The 17,772-nt window shown below is 34.7% G+C and overlaps 1 protein-coding gene across 5 annotated transcripts in view; it reads right to left on the bottom strand.

Annotated features, from left to right (window-relative positions):
* Window positions 1-1,223: 1,223 nt before the first annotated feature.
* Window positions 1,224-17,772, bottom strand: part of LOC118909776 (fibrous sheath-interacting protein 2-like) — a 38,514-nt gene continuing 21,965 nt past the window's right edge. Inside the window, exons 8-10 of one of the 5 annotated variants that reach the window (XM_057503772.1) lie at window positions 15,905-15,966; window positions 14,995-15,040; window positions 1,237-3,814 (exon numbers count right to left, since the gene is read on the bottom strand). In XM_057503772.1, the coding sequence (XP_057359755.1) occupies window positions 3,729-3,814; window positions 14,995-15,040; window positions 15,905-15,966 (194 nt within the window). In that variant the 3' untranslated portion in view covers window positions 1,237-3,728. Of the gene's footprint in view, window positions 10,481-14,994; window positions 15,041-15,853; window positions 15,967-16,243; window positions 16,407-17,772 lie in introns of those variants that run through there. The other 4 variants (XM_057503771.1, XR_008998223.1, XR_008998224.1 and 1 more) reach the window with 4 other exon arrangements.

The raw sequence follows: 17,772 nt of genomic DNA, 5'->3' as shown, positions 1-17,772 counted from the left end.
GTGTGTGTGTGTGTGTGTGTGTGTGTTTGTGTGTGTATTGGGGTAGTGCATATATAATTTGCCTCCAGGGTTTGGAAGTTTAGAGAACTAAGAAGAAAAATGTCAGACTGTAGAGTTGTGTTGGCTTATTCTTGAGGCTTTTAGTACTGTCTTGAAAGAAGTAGAGAGACATAGCTTTGCTGAGAATCACAGATCTTGGAGGGTATTGTAGACCTTTGTGAAAACTTAAGCTTTTGCTCTGAGTGAAATGGAGAGCCACCGAATGGTTTTCAACAATGAAATGAGATGGTCTCAGTAGTGATTTTAAAGGCTCACTTTGGCTTTTGTGCAGAGGACAGACAGCAGAAATGCAAGGACCAGTTAGGAATCCGTTCTAGCCAAGAAATGGTGGTGATACAGGTTAGAGTTTCAGGTATATGGATCAGTCTAACATACTGACCATGAAAGATGATTACCCATTCAGCTCTCCAATACTGAGTATCCAGAGAAACTAAGTAACAGATAACCTAACCATAAACACTGCCCCTTCTAGTTCCCTGGGGATTCTTGCCTGCTTTTTTTTTTTAGCAGCTCCTCAATGGGATCAGTGTTAGGCTGAGATATTTCAGAGCATTTGTTCCCAGAGGGCAGAACACTTAGCTTTATTTCTCCAATATCCCATGATTTCCTGTTGTCATTCTAGACAATAAAGGTGCAAGTGTCCATTGAAGCCTCTATATTAAAGCTATGTATTATAAATACGGGCAAAAGAGATGACAGGTATGTTGTGATTGTTTATAAATGTGTTACTTAAATCTAGAAAGTTTTGGATGTGTATTATTAAATAATTATGCTATTATTTAAATAACTTAAATTTATTTATGAGAGTTATATGCACTTTTGAAGCAAACTATTAAAGGAAACTCTTTCTAGCTATGTAGAACTATATATTGCTCTCTCTTGAGAACTGATCTCAAACTAAGTGGTATATCTAAGAAGAGTAAGAGTGCTAATTATGCTTACAATGAAAAATGATATATAAATAAAATGTGTCCATGTCACATAATATTAAGGACACTAAGAAGGATCTATACTGCTTATTACAGTGAACCTTGTTAATTTGAACAAGCATATTAATTTTTACCTGTAATATAGTGAGGAAGACATTTTAATATGGATTTGTACACAGATATTTAAAGAACACATAACTCAATAAGAAGAACAGAATCTAATAAAAATGAGGAAAAGATTCTATTGTTATTTTTGAATTTGAAAACATTTTCTTCTAGATAGATGCAGAAAGGAAGTTAGACAGTATTATATTCTCATATTTAAGAATTATTGCTGGATTTATGTATTTTAATGAAGAAAATCATTAATTGATTAAAAACCAATTGGCCAAGATATTTTCCCATGTTACTGTCTAATTAATAATTTATATTTTCCAAGGGTAAGCAGTTTTGAAAGCCAAGTTATTTTCTCCTGTATACTACTATTTAGCAAACCACATGCTAAATGTTGCAAACACTAGATTCCATCAAAAATCCACTGGGCTTTTTTTCTCAGAAATTGACAAGCTGATTCTGAAATTGAAAGAAAAATGTGAAGGACTTAGAAAAGCCAAAACCATTTAGAAAAAGAAGAACAACCTGAGGGACTTAAACTACCTGATTTCAAGATTTACCATAAAGCTACAATGGTTTGGATAGTGTGGTATTACTTATAGACATACACATTGGTGGCACATGATAAAGTTTAGAAATAAACCTAAATGGATATGGTCAATTCAGTATTGATAAAGGTGCCAAAGCGGGGAAATAAAGAGTTTAAAAAATGGTGATGGGAAAGTTGAATATCCACATGGGAAAAAACTGAATGTAAAATCTTCATTACCATTTACAATACTTAACTCAAAACTGATCACTGACCTAAACTGAACAAGAACTATAAAGCTCCTAGAAGAAAATGAAGGAAAAAAAATCTTTTGACTGGGTTAGGCAAAGATTTCTTAGACTGAACACAAAAATCATGAACCATAATATCCAAAAGCTGATAAACGGGACTTCATCAAAATTAAAATTATGATGTTCTTCAATAGTCACTGTAGGAAACTAAAAAGCCATATAGAATGGAAGGAAATACATTCCAAACACATATCTGATAAATATGGATTTGTACACAGATATTTAAAGAGCACTTATAACTCAATAATAAGAACAGAATCTAATAAAAATGAGGAAAAGATTGTATTGTTATTTTTGAGTTTTGAAAACATTTTCTTCCATTCCACAGTTTGCCTTATGCCTTAGGAGCCAACTGAGTTGCCCCAAGACTTGCCAGGCCTCCAAAAATGAAACATTTATTACCTCACAGTGTCTGTAGGCCAAGAATCTGGAAAGAGTTAGCTGGGTTTCTCTACCACAGAATCTCTCATAAGACTGCAATCAAAGTGTAGATGAAGGCTGCAGCCATCTTAAGGCTCAAGCAGTGGATTAGCTTCCAGGTTCACTTGTGTGGCTGTCAGAATCCATCCTGTGGACCCCTGTCTTTTCCCTGGTTCACCTCAGTTTTAATGTTAACCTGGGAATCAGATTAAATGGATAATCAAAGAAATAGTCTCACCAAGAAATCCTAAATCATATACACTTTCCAAAAACATGTTTTGGTACAGATTTTTGGGTAGGGCCAACTCCAAGGGATACTAAAGTCTATACCATCATATGAGGGGTATGGTACTGGGGAAAGAGTTGTATTCCATACTGATAATGGAGTTTATGAGCTGATTGTAAGGGTGGTGTTCAAAATATTTTGATTAAATTGTTAACTTTGGGCAAGTTGACAAAGTAGCTTTCAAGAAAAAAGTCGATCTCATCACTTCCCCCAAAGGACACATACCTATTAATTCAAGATTCAAGCCTAGACAATGCAATTTAAAAATTTTTTCCTTTTATTTTGACCTACCTTCTGCTCTCGTCTTAACTGTGTAAGACTTCACTACACAAAATGTTCATATTGGGTAGTTATCAGCCAAAATACAAAAGGGCTGGGATCTATTAAATAATAGATTGAAATAGTTATCTTGCATTTTCCTTAAATGGTTTCTGTTTTGTTTTCTTTGGGCTCCCAACTAATCTAGATCTTTTTCCATTATCTGCTCTCCTTCAGTTGAATTTCATGGGTTTATCTGTGAATGATTTTTCATATACTATCAATATTACCAGGCTTAGGATGAGACTGGAACCTTTTTAGTATTCTTTTCTGCCTAAACAAGGTACATTCTTGGATAGAATTTCTGAAGATCTCTGCCCCTTCCATAGATATCTAGTCACTAAAGTCCTGTTTTTCACCTTACACTGTGGCTTTTTCTCCCCAGGAGAGGCAGTTTCAGTCACGACTGTTGGGTAGGTAGGTGGCCAAGTCAAGCTCAGTAACAGCTCTTTTAACTTTTGTCTCCTTATGTTCTAGTATATGATTCAATACTTTCAATACTTACACTGGATGTGGGCTGACAGCGTTTGCCTGATGACAAAAATTTTTTCATGCTGTTTATGCTTAGTGTTGGCTTGGAAGAAACAGCTTTGCTTTCTGCTGGCTTTGTGGCTTCATTCATGTGATCTTCAAATTATTCCAAGTATTCCTCTTGTATAACTTCTCTTAAAACAACTTCATCTTCATCAGACATTAATCCCTCTTCTATGTTACTTTCCAAATCTTGCTCAATATCATGAGCTACTAGCCAAATGATAAGATCATTTTTGCTCTGAACATCTTTTAGAAGCTCCACCTTGGTGATATCTGGCTTTCTTACATTCTGAAATGAATTTCTGCTGACAACCTGTAATTGAAAGTATAATGAATACTAAAACAAATGTCTCTGTCATTTTTCCTGTGGTTTTATTGAAATATACCTATTAGTATAATTTCTAGTTTCAATTTAAGTAGTATTATCTTCAAGTGCCACTTATTTGTATATTAGCAATATTTTGAAAAGAAACAAATGAAAAATATAAGAACATTTGTTGCCGTCTAGCATTTCTTTTATATTCAGAGATAATATTAATCTACCATTAGCTTACTCTGAAATGTAGAGGAAGGTCTAACATAGGTTTTGTTTGTTTGAACTTTGTATTTGTTGCATCATAATATACTTTTTTTTTTCATTTACTTTGATGTGATAGAAGTAGACATCTATTTTTCTAAAATTCTACATAGGGAATCATAGATAAACTTAAATGCACACATTTTTAGCAAAACTGAGAGGCATTATCTGATCCTGACTTTTAAAAATGATGAAAAATCAAAATTGTAAAGGTCTTTGGCTCTTAAATCCCTGTTCTTCCACTTTGATCCTTCAGACATATTTTCTAAAGAATCTTCAAAACATAAATCTTAATCTTTTTCTCACCTCCCTAGTGAAATCTCACTTTCCATTTTCAATGTCTAAAGGCAGATCAAAGACGATTATAATTAAATAATAGCATTTCCCTCACTTTCATAGTTTTTATGATGACACAGAACATCCAAATTGATTTGAGTTAATAAACATAGACCTTAATATCTTCTTGTACCACTATAAGCCAGTTTTTCAGATAATGGTGCCCTAAAGGGACATATATAAACAGGCTCCTTAAGAAATCAAAACACAATCAATTTTGATTTTCTGTGTTAGTGGAGGGAACTAATAGTTTAGAAAATCCAAAACCATTCCATATGGCTTTGGAATTTGTTCCTACATATGTTTTCAATATGTATATTCCATTTTGTCCCTTCTCTGTCCCTATGCTTGAGAAAAACAGCAGTGGTACCCAGATTGGTACGAATCATATGTCTTAACAGAATTATCTCTGCTGCTTTTTTATTTTTAGGATGGCTTTTCTTTGGCTTAAGAGGACATGGATAACTGTTTTGGTTTAAATATTCTTCTCCTGCTTTCTGTGGCCTATAAATGGCTTAAGAGAGCTGGCAACTAAGAGTAAAATTTGTGACAATTCTACAGATAACTAAAAACTAATTTTAAGTAATGTTATTCTGTTCAGAAATTTTATTCCCAAGGGATTACTTATATATGATGAAGACTACCAAGTAACATGCTAATGTAATGGTAAGAACCCATATGGCAGAGGTAACTTTAGAGCTAGAAAGCACTGTCTTCTGGTACAAAATATTTAGGGCAAATGGATTAAATAAGTGCCTCAGCCCATGATAATCTCCATATTTGGGTATGAAAACATAAAGCAGTTATTGAAATATTTCTCATCCCTAACATTTAGTTCAGTGAGTAACAAGATAGTGCTGGAGAAAATTCACTTCAAATTTACATTCCAGGAAGAATGGTTCTATAAAACTTTGGTTATTGTGCAGGCCATAGATTATATCCCTAAACACATTCAGTCCTCGTAGGAGTAAATGCCATCAGTACAAGGCGATTTGTTGAAAATCATAGGTATAGTGGATCAGCACAGTTGTATGGGACAATCCCTTTGCCCTCAGTGGTAGAGTTTTCTTGTAACAAGAACATCATTTCCGCATTTTAAAGCCCAATTAATTTAATGTATTGGGGCTCAAGTATAGAGCTACAGGGCCATAGGTCTATAGCAAGAGGAAATGGGTTCATAAAAATGGCAGTACATGGGCTGCTGGGTCTAGAACAAGGATAGAAGAGGAAAGAAACTGGGCACTTCTTGAGAGTATAGAAAAATGGAGGAAGGCTAATTAAAGTAAGATAATAAAGAAGTATAATCTAAGCGTCTGTAGTCTAATGTTTGTTGATCAATGTTGCTAAAAGTAAAAAGTACTGTGTAGAGTCATAAGTTTGAGAAATTAAAACTATTTTAGCTAATTTTTGAAAGTTCATATGTCCCGATATTCTATTAACTGGCCCTTTAAGATACCATTAGATTACCCTCAATAAAAAACTACAGGAACTATATGAGATTGCTTTTTTGAATTTTCAAATGAAGATCATAATTTTAGTCAGCCTGGTTTTACTATTAAGTGTATGTCCCTGTGTTCTCATAATTTTTTTCTTTTAAAAGCCAGTTTAAACTGATTGTCTTAGGAAAACTAGCCTGAGACCTTGAGAGTGAGCCACAGAGCTGATGTGGCAAGTCCCAGTAAGTTACATGACTTTATGGATGAACAAGTGTAATGAATTCTCACAGAGTGCTGAGCAATAAGAAAAAATGCATTTCCATATACCTGTTTGAGGAAGGGAATCACAGAACAATTATGCCTCTCTATTCACTTGTATTTTGAATTTGAATTTTAATGTTTTGTTACTGCTTTTGCCCTTACCTCTAGGGGTTTTACATCCAATCGTCCTTAGTCAATGAAGCATGTCTTCCTTTCTTTATCTTTCCTAAATTAGATGTGTCTGATGAAGAGACACTTCTCCCATTTATTGATGCACTTCTTAGCTCTTTTATGCTATGTCCAGTTTTTCTTAAACAGTCCATCTCAAGTTTTTCAAGAGGTTGAGTTTTTATAGAAACGACTGCTAAGTGTTCTGAGATAATGTCAGGATCTATTTTGATTGGCTTCTTCCTAATATGTGGGACTATTTTAATTGGAAACTCATCTTCAATTGAATCTTGATCTCTCCTTTTCCTAAGTCAGGGATCATTTTGTCAGCATACTTCTGTGCCTTTTGAACAATTCTATTAATGGCTTGATCTCCAAAGAGATCAGCACTTGAATTCTTTAACTTAACTGTATCTAACTGAAGATTTGAAACTCCATTAATAATCAAACTAGCCACTTTCTTAAGGAAGGCTCTGTTTGTACCTTTTATGTCATAATAAAGATCTTTATGGGTTCCAGATTGTTGCAGTATATCACTATAAATAGAATCAATAACCTGAGAAATCATTTCTATGCTTTCTGGATTTAAAAAGTGTTCTTCAGGATCAGCAGAAACAAGATCAATATTATTTTTGGAAATTTCAGCTGCTACAGATTTTGTCAGTTGAGGTGCAATTTTATTTAACTCAGGCTTTGACAAGTTTTTTGCATCTTTGCTTGAGACACTCGGCAACGTTACAATTTTAGCCAAGAACAAAGCCAAAGCTTCTTCTAATGTTGTAGTATCTAATATAGGACCTTTTTTGGAAGAAGACCTTTCCTGGGACTTAAACTTATCAACAGTTTTGACCACTTTTTCCATAATTTTGACAGCTTCCAAAACTAATTCTGAATTTGATACTTCTTCCTCAAATTTAGGTTGAAATTCAGAAATGGAAATTTCCTTCACCATTAAAAAACCTATTATATCAGAAAGGGCATTGCTCTTACCCATTAAATCTTTCAATATAGAGGTGTGTGAGCCAGAGTGCTTTAAAACACTAGTATAAACAGAGTTAACTATTTTTTCAATAGTTTCATTGTCAGCTGAAGGTATAGTAGGCAATTCCTTGGCTGGTGATACAAGTTTAATCTTACTTTTGGAGATAGATTCTTGTATTGAATTTAATATTTTTGAGGTTATCTTTTGCATTTCAGTTTCTTCAGATTTGGTTCTTTCCTTATCTACTGTTGGAAACATAGATAAAAGCTTCAATAAAAATTTTATAGCAGTTTCTTCTATTACATCATAAGGCAGTATATGAGCACGTGGTTGAGGCTGGAGAGCATCAGCAGTTGTGATAACATCTTTCAGAATATTTTCAACAATGTAGTTAACTTCTGAACACTGATATGGAGTTAGCTCTCCAGAAAAATAGTTCTGCAGCTGATTGCCAGACACTTCTTTTAGAATCAACTCAACTATGGTTTTCGAAAGGATTCTGCATCCACTGGATACACAATTTTGTATAATCTCTTGTGACCCATACTGTGACAAAAGATTTTTATAAATAGAATGAACCACTAATTGAATAATTTCATCATCATTGGGATGTAAGGAGTCCACATACTGTATAATCATATCATCATGTTTGGAGATCTCTGTTGTAACTGTACTTAGTAACTTCATTTGAAGGAAATCCAGTTTTGTGAACTGTTTGCCTTCAGATGTTTCTGCTTTGGTGTTAGACACAGTTGAGAAAATTTTAGATAAGAGAGCAGAAATCACATTCTCTAAAAATTCATGAGGCAGCATGACGGTATATGGTGACAATGCCTGACATTCTTTGCTGGCTCTTTTAACCACTTTTTGGATCTTTTTAACAACATCCTTAGATTCGAGAGGCAAACATGCTGAAGCTGGAATCTCATCACAAAATCCAAAATTAAGCTGCTCTTGAAAAATTTCATTTATCACTGCACTAGTTAGTTGTCTTGCTATAGTTTCCTCATTAGTTTTTATACTCTTACAAATGGAGTCTTGAGACCTATATTCCTTCAAAATATTGCATACAGAGGAGTGAACATCATTGTTGACCAATGTTTGATTGATTGCTGGTATGTTATTTAGGAAAGGCATCTTGTTTAAAGAGGAGGTTTTAGTCATTTTGTGCATATGTGGAATTTTATCCACAGTTTTCTTAATGCTAGATGATACCTTTTCTGCAGTTGACTCTTTATGCCCGGAAAGTACTTTAGGAACTGATGATGACATGTTTTCTACTGGTGGAAGAAACTCATTTTCTGGATCTGTTCTAAATACCTTAATTTGAGCATCTGAAAACTCCTTTAACAGTGAATCAATAGGTTTCATAGCTGTGTCATACAGTTCCGTTTGATTTTCATCATCACTTACATTTTGACATCTTTCACACATTTGTGTTTCTGGTGATGAAGAAAAGATCAATTTGTTAATCATTTCAGTGATAATATCTTCTGAAAACTTAGCAGGAAAAATTCCAGGTTTATGTTTTGGTTGGTACTGATGACTATTTGTTTTACTAGGTTCAATTTTAATCTCCTTTACTTTCACTTTCTCTTTTTCTCTCTCTTTCTCTCCCTCTTTCTCCATGGCAGGGAGATTTTTGCTAATTGAGAGGGATAAATCCTTTGTTGAAACAGACTGTGCAGTATCCTTGCCAACCTCCTGAATTACCTGCAGTGACCTATCACTTGGGGGACTTTGGAGATGTGAATCATCTGTGGATCCTTGAGAATGATATATTTCTAAGATAACATCATAAGTATTTTCAATGATATTTTGAACATGTTCATAATCTGAATATTGTTCCTCATTTACAGCTATTTGAGATGGAGAGGCTTGTCTTTCCATTCCATTTGATTTTGGGGTAGCTGCTTTCAAAGTTTTCTCTGCTGTGGTCTCTGTATTTCTCACTTTAGATGCCAAAGAAGATAAATGAAAGGACTCATCTTCTTTTTTTAATGAATTTTCTCTTACGCTCTTAAACTCTTCACTGTCTGTTTCAAAATCTGCTCCAGGTATTTCCTTCTCATGTTCTATATCATTAGTAGCTGCTTGAAATTGTGTCTGTGCCTCATTACATTGCCTTTCCTCATATTCTGGAGCTGATGTACTTTTCTTCTCAGTGTCATCATTTTTATGTGTTAGTCTTAACTCTGGGTCCTTTGTAGCTTTACTTTTTGTACTAGTAGTTGAAGTAACTTTTGATATATTCTCATTATATTTTCTAATTGAAATTCTCATTTTATTTTCCTTCTCCTTTTTATTTGCCACACCTGCAGCTGACTCTGATAACAGGTTAACCGCATTATTTTTCATGATTCCAGTTACAGCGGTAACTATCGGATCTTGGATGTTGCCTTTTTTCATTAATGTCTCCTCACCTTTGAAACCTTTCTTTCTATTCACTGCACTTCTATCTATTTCCAGTGTGTTCAGTGAATTTTTCTGGTCTGACTTTAGAGAAGTATGTTTATATGATTGTGTTGGTGAAGCAAGTTGGTTCCCTTTTAAGCATCTGTTTACTGGTGTAGAAATTTTCTCTGTTAGGCATTGAATTCTCTGGGTGATGTTATCTGGATTTAGAAATGAAAAGAAGGTAGAAGACCCATCTAATGAAAAAAGTGGCTGAATTTTGAATGCAGAGATTGACTTCTGGGCTAAAGCAGTAATCATTTCTATAGCAATGTTATTTTTATCATCATTCTGAACATCATTAGATCCATACTTTGCAATGAATTGATCATAGAAGGGAGAGAAATAAAGAATCACCAGTGTTTACAATAGCTCAATAAGTGAGTTAAGTTAGATGGTAAGATAGTAAAGAAGCTAACCTTGAACCTTTGGTAACAATGAACCTAAACCCTGCAAATGGCAATAAGTACATATCTATCAATAATCACCCTAAATTTAAATGGACTGAATATGCCAATCAAAAGACATACAGCAATAGTATGGATAAAAAAGCAAGACCCATCTATATGCTGCTTACAAGAGACTCACCTCAAACCCAAAGACATGCACAGACTAAAAGTCAAGGGATGGATAAACATATTTCATGCAAACAACAGGGAGAAAAAAGCAGGTGTTGCAGTACTAGTATCAGACAAAATAGACTTCAAAACAAAGAAAGTAACAAGAGATAAAGAAGGACATTACATAATGATAAAGGGATCAGTCCAAGAGGATATAACCATTATAAAAATATATGCACCCAATAGAGGAGCACCAGCATATGTAAAACAAATACTAACAGAACTAAAGGAGGAAATAGAAGGCAATGCATTCATTTTGAAAGACTTCAACACACCACTCACTCCAAAGGATAGATCCACCAGACAGAAAATAAGTAAGGACACAGAGGTGCTGAACAGTGCACTAGAACAGATGGACCTAATAGACATCTATAGAACTCTACATCCAAAAGCAACAGGATACACATTCTTCTCAAGTGCACATGGAACATTCTCCAGAACAGCCCACATACTAGGCCACAAAAAGAGCCTCAGTAAATTCAAAAAGATTGAAATTCTACCAACCAACTTTTCAGACCACAAAGGTATAAAACCTGAAATAAATTGTACAAAGAAAGCAAAAAGGCTCATAAACACATGGAGGCTTAACAACATGCTCCTAAATAATCAATGGATCAATGACCAAATTAAAATAGAGATCAAGCAATATATGGAAACAAAATAATAACAACACAAAGCCCCAACTTCTGTGGGACACAGCAAAAGCAGTCTTAAGAGGAAAGCATATAGCAATCCAAGCATATTTAAAGAAGGAAGAACAAACCCAAATGAATAGTCTAACATCACAATTACCAAAATTGGGAAAAGAAGAACAAATGAGGCCTAAAGTCAGCAGAAGGAGGGACATAATAAAGATCAGAGAAGAAATAAATAAAATTGAGAATAAAACAATAGAAAAAATCAATGAAACCAAGAGCTGGTTCTTCGAGAAAATAAACAAAATAGATAAGCCTCTAGCCAGACTTATTAAGAGAAAAAGAGAATCAACACACTTTACCAGAATCAGAAACAAGAAAGGAAAAATTATGACAGACCCCACAGAAATACAAAGAATTATTAGAGAATACTGTGAAAACCTATATGCTAACAAGCTGGAAAACCTAGCAGAAATGGACAACTTCCTAGAAAAATACAACCTTTCAAGACAGACCAAGGAAGAAACAGAAAATCTAAAGAGACCAATTACCAGCAACGAAATCAAGGTGGTAATAAAAAAACTTCCCAAGAACAAAACCCCTGGGCCAGATGGATTTACCTCAGAATTTTATCAGACATACAGAGAAGACATAATACCCATTCTCCTTAAAGTTTTCAAAAAAATAGGAGAGGATGGAATACTCCCAAACTCATTCTAGGAAGCTAACATCACCCTAATACCAAAACCAGGCAAAGACCCCACCAAAAAAGAAAACTACAGACCAATATCCCTGATGAACATAGATGCAAAAATACTCAACAAAATATTAGCAAAACAAATTCAAAGTACATCAAAAGGATCATACACCATGACCAAGTGGGATACATCCCAGGGATGCAAGGATGGTACAACATTTGAAAATCCATCAACATCATCCACCATATAAACAAAAAGGACAAAAACCACATGATCATCTCCATAGATGCTGAAAAAGCATTCGACAAAATTCAACATCTATTCATGATAAAAACCCTCAACACAGTGGGTATAGAGGGCAAGTACCTCAACATAATAAAGGCCATATATGATAAACCCACAACCAACATCATACTGAACAGCAAGAAGCTGAAAGCTTATCCTCTAAGATCGGGAACAAGACAGGGATGCCCACTATCCCCACTGTTACTCAACATAGTACTGGAGGTCCTAGCCATGACAATTAGACAAAACAAAGAAATACAAGGAATCCAGATTGGTACAGAAGAAGTTAAACAGTCACTATTTGCAGATGACATGATATTGTACATAAAAAACCCTAAAGACTCCACACCAAAACTACTAGACCTAATATACAAATTCAGCAAAGTTGCAGGATACAAAATTAACACACTGAAATCTGTGGCTTTCCTATACACTAACAATCAACTAATAGAAAGGGAAATCAGGAAAACAATACCATTCCAATAGCATCAAAAAGAATAAAATATCTAGGAATAAATCTAACCAAGGAAGTGGAACACCTATATGCTGAAAACTAAGACACTCTTAAGAGAAATTAAAGAGGACACTAATAAATGGAAACTCATCCCATGCACTTGGCTAGGAAGAATTAATATCGTCAAAATGGCCATCCTGACTAAAGCAATATACAGATTCGCTGCAGTCCTTATCAAATTACCAACAGCATTCTTCAACGAACTAGAAAAAATAGTTCTAAAATTCATGTGGAACCAACAAAGTCCCCGAATAGCCAAAGCAATCTTGAGAAGGAAGAATAAAGCAGGGGGGATCTCACTTTCCAACTTCAAGTTCTACTACAAAGCCACGGTAATCAAGACAATTTGTTACCTGCATAAGAAAAGACCCATAGACCAATGGAACAGACTAGGGAGCCCTGATATAAACCCAACAATATACGGTCAATTAATATATGACAAAGGAGCCATGGACATACAATGGGGAAATGACAGCCTCTTCAACAGCTGGTGTTGGCAAAACTGGACAGCTACATGCAAGAGAATGAAACTGGATTATTGTTTAACCCCATACACAAAAGTAAACTCTAAATTGATTAAAGACTTGAATGTAAGTCATGAAACCATAAAACTCTGAGAAGACAATATAGGCAAACATCTCCTGAATATAAGCAGGAGGAAATTCTTCCTGAACCCATCTCCTCAAGAAAAGGAAATAAAAGCAAAAATGAACTCATGGGACTACATCAAACTAAAAAGTTTTTGTACGGCAAAGGACATCATCAACAGAACAAAAAAGGCAACCTACAGTATGGGAGAATATATTTGTAAATGACATATCCGACAAGGGGTTAACATCCAAAATACATAAAGAACTCACACACCTCAACACCCAAAAAGCAAATAACCCAATTTACAAATGGGCAGAGGATATGAAGAGATGGCTCTCCAAAGAAATTCAGATGGCCAACAGACACATGAAAAGATGCTCCACATCGCTAATCATCAGATAAATGCAAATTAAAACCACAATGAGATATCACCTCACACCAGTAAGGATGGCCAGCTTCGAAAAGACTAAAAACAACAAATGTTGGCAAGGATGCAGAGGAAGGGGAACCCTCCTACATTGCTGGTGGGAACGTAAGCTAGTTCAACCATTGGGGAAAGCAATATGGAGGTTCCTCAAAACACTAAACATAGAAATACCATTTGACCCAGGAATCCCACTTCTTGAAATATACCCAAAGAATGCAACTTCTCAGATTCAAAAAGACATATGCACCATTATGTTCACCGCAACACTTTTCTTTTACAATAGCGAAGATATGGAAGCAACCTAAGTGTCCATCAGTAGATGAATGGATAAAGAAGATGGGTACATATATACAATGGAAAACTACTCAGCCATAAGAAGAAAACAAATCCTACCATTTGCAACAACATGGATGGAACTAGAGGGTATTATGCTCAGTGAAATAAGCCAGGCGGAGAAAGACAAGTACCAAATGACTTCACTCATATTTGGAGTATAAGAACAAAGAAAAACTGAAGGAACAAAACAGCAGCAGAATCACAGAACCCACGAACTGACTAACAATTACCAAAGGTAAAGGGACTGGAGAGAATGAGTGGGAAGGGAAGGAACAAAACCGCAGCAGAATCACAGAACCCACAAATTGACTAACAGTTACCAAAGGGAAAGGGACTGGAGAGGATGGGTGGGAAGGGAGGGATAAGGGTAGGAAAAAGAAAGGGGGCATTACAATTAGCAAGTATAATGTGGGAGGGGTACGGGGCGGCCTCTACAACACAGAGAAGAGAAGTAGTGATTTTACAGCATCTTTCTACACTGATGGACAGTGACTGTGAAGGGGTATGTTGGGGGGACTTGGTGAAGGGGGGAGCCTAGTAAACAATATTCTTCATGTAATTGTAGATTAATGATACCAAAATTTAAAAAGCAAAAAAATCAATATATTGGTAATTATTGGCATATGAATTTCACCTTTCAAACACCTCAGTAAAGAAAAAGAAAAATCTAATCAAGAAATAAATTGGGTTTTCTTCAGGTATTTATTTCCCACCTTGTGGATTCTTAACTTTAGCCAGAAAGTTGAGAAAATAACCCTGAAGAATTCAAGTCTCTGTCAAGTGCTGGTATCTCTCTTGCTTAAATGCCTAGGGGCCCTAAGAAGCTGGAAATCCTGGGGCAGAGAAATGATTTCCAACTTTCGTGTTACATCCTAGCATGTCTGCAGTGATCTCTAGAGAATTCATTCATGTATTTATTTAAAATATATTTCTAGTAAAAACATGTAATATTATGCTGTAGTACTTTTAGAAAGCCAAGAAGATGTGTTGCAATAACAACTTGACTGAAATCAAAATGTGCTAATTCCAGGAAGGGTAGGGATAGACTGCAGTGTCAAGAGTACTTCAACCCCTAGATTACAGTTTGTCACAAAGATGGAGGGTCAACCCATGCAGGTACCAGACTCTATTCTTTCTTCTATTTAACAGTATTACAGTTTTTCATTTTCTTACCTGTATTATCAGAAGTACTTGGATTTTTAGTTATCACTCCATCTTTCTATATGGTACAAAATTAAAGAGAAAAATATTCATTAGTAACTGTTCTTCTGAAAAGGATTTTGCCTTCTATCAATCAACTAAATTAATACAGATTTTTTCCCCTCTAACTCTCATGAAAATTGTCTCAGAGACTATATATATATTACCAACTTACCTAGGACACCTTCCACACAGATTTCAAATTTAACTAGTTCAAAACTGGGTTCAATATATAGCCATTTGCTCCTCTTCTAATATTCTATAATTTGTTTAAGATATAGTAATCCATTCAGTGGTTGATTCTGATAAGTTTAGAATCATTTAGTTAGCTTCAGGGAGATACCATTCAACCCATTCCAATCCAAGTAATGTTTAATGAATGCAATTCTTAGAATAAAAATAAAATCAATCATCCAAACTGTCATTTTACTGTAACAACATTAACATTGTTTTGTTTCTCTCAGTCCCACAAGACAGAGTTCTCAAAGGGAGTGATTATGTCTTACACATCTTTGTATCCTACGTGTCCCAGTTCCCTCATTTTCCCTTCCTGTGGGCTTAACACAGTGTTCAGCCAACAGTACAGCTCAATAAATGCTAGCTATTATTATCATTATAATTGCTAAATGTGTCTTAGTTTCTGGTATATTACATAAAGAAATTAGCGTAAAGATAGCCCAACAATTTCAGGGAAAAGGACTGGTTTCATAAGGAGGCCCTAATATCCTTATCTAGTCAATACCATGATAGTGAAGGAGATGATTTATAATAGTGAAAGTTAGCCAGTTAAATGAATAATCATCATAGAAAAGTTTGAGACATAATTTTATACCTTTTGTTCAGTGCCATTATTTTCATCTGGTTGACAAACTACTGAACTTACTGATTTTCTGACAACATTCTTTGAACTACTTAGAGATGGATGTATAGCATTTGCTGTAGGTCCTAAAAGTAAATTAAAAACAAACACCTAAATGTTTTTAAACAACTTATTAAAGTATAGTGAAAGTATGGTAATTACTTAAAATGGTTTTATCCATTTAAAAATATGTCTACAACTGTGAAACCATCACTGCAATTAAAATAACATTTCTAATACCCTAAAAGTTTTCTCATCCACCTCTGTAATAGGTCCATCCCCTGACAACACTGCTGTTGCCTCTCACAGAACATTAGTTTACATTTTCTAAACTTTTACATGAGTAGAATATATGGTATGTACTTTTTTCCCCCTGGCTTCTTTCACTCGAAGTCACATGTTTTAATTTGGTCCTTTTTCTTTCTGAGATGTATTCCATTGTGTTGATATGTCACAATTTTTTTTATCCATTCACCTGTTGTTTGGGTTGTTATGTTGTAGAAATTAGCAGCTTGCTCAAAACTTTCTATGGAAATACAAAGGACTTGAATAACCAAGTCAACCTAGAAGAACAGCAAGTGTTGGAGCACTCAAATAGCCAAATTTCAAGACTTATAAAGCTATAGTAATTAAGAGAAAAGTGTATTCATAAAAGAACAAATAGATCAATAAAACAGAAGAGAATGTCCAGAAATAGGTCCATCTGTCTATGATCACTTTCCTTTCAAAGATGCCAATGTAACTCAGTGGTGTGGAGTAACTGAATGTATACAAGATAAACTTGGATATTTCTGTTTTCACCAATAGCAAGGAAGCTATCAAAAATCACTAAGATTATGTCAGAAAGGAATCAAGAGCTATCTTGAAGGGGCTTCCACTGTCCAGCACTGTCACAATTTCACCATTAATAAATTTATTAACAGCAGTGTACTGAAGCACATCAAATTTATTTAAATCCATGAACTCACAGTAACACAAAAATTAATTACTATTGGAGGATGCTATTGGAACAACTCATTATTTTGAAAACTGATAAATGATGGTAAAATATTACACATTCATCTGTTTTTCTTAAGTATCCTGTACCACAATGTAACCAAACAAACTTGAGGGGAAATTTCTTTTTATAAAATGATTCCAGCTAATCTATAAAGAAGTAATGATAAAAATAAAATATCCCAATTTTACAACTCCTAATTAATTCATGGATCTAGCCTTGAAAATTAATGGCTGTACCGCTCTTTTCAGAGCAGTGAATGGCCCACAGACGGTGAAGTCTCACAGACAGAAGAAAAGCTAATAAATCTTAGTGGATTCAGGCTAAATGAGAGACATGCTAGAGAGGCAGAACTCCCTCATATGGTCACAAAGACATGAACTTTATGATTGCATTTTCTACTTTTATTTCTGTAATAAAGTTCTTTGTACCACAACAAAAAGAAAGAAAATTAACAGCTGTAATTAAAAAAGAGAAAGGCAACAAGATATTATGTTTCCTGGTGGAAAGACACACCACCATCTATGAATTAGTCCTGCTAAAGAAAATGAACCTACAATATGGTGGCATATGAAGACCCTGAACTGATCTGCTCTCCCTAGATGAAGCAAATCTACATATAGAACATTTCTCTCTGAAAAACACATGGAAACTAGCTGAACAGCTCTTCCACAATAAAAGAATAAAAAGGCCACATCAGGACAGGTAGGGGAAGAGAAACAGTGTAATAGAAAATGAAAAGGCAACTCAGAGACTGGAAATACCTGCAAATCACATATCTGAAAAGACTTTTATTCAGAATATATATATATATATATAACTACTAACATTCAACAGTAAGGAAACTACCCAATTTAAAATGAGCTAAAAGATTCAACAGATACTTCATTAAGTA

This window comes from Manis pentadactyla, chromosome 6 (assembly GCF_030020395.1).
Source record: "Manis pentadactyla isolate mManPen7 chromosome 6, mManPen7.hap1, whole genome shotgun sequence".
NCBI classification, from domain to species: Eukaryota; Metazoa; Chordata; class Mammalia; order Pholidota; family Manidae; genus Manis; species Manis pentadactyla.
This window is presented reverse-complemented; position numbering and strand designations above follow the sequence as displayed.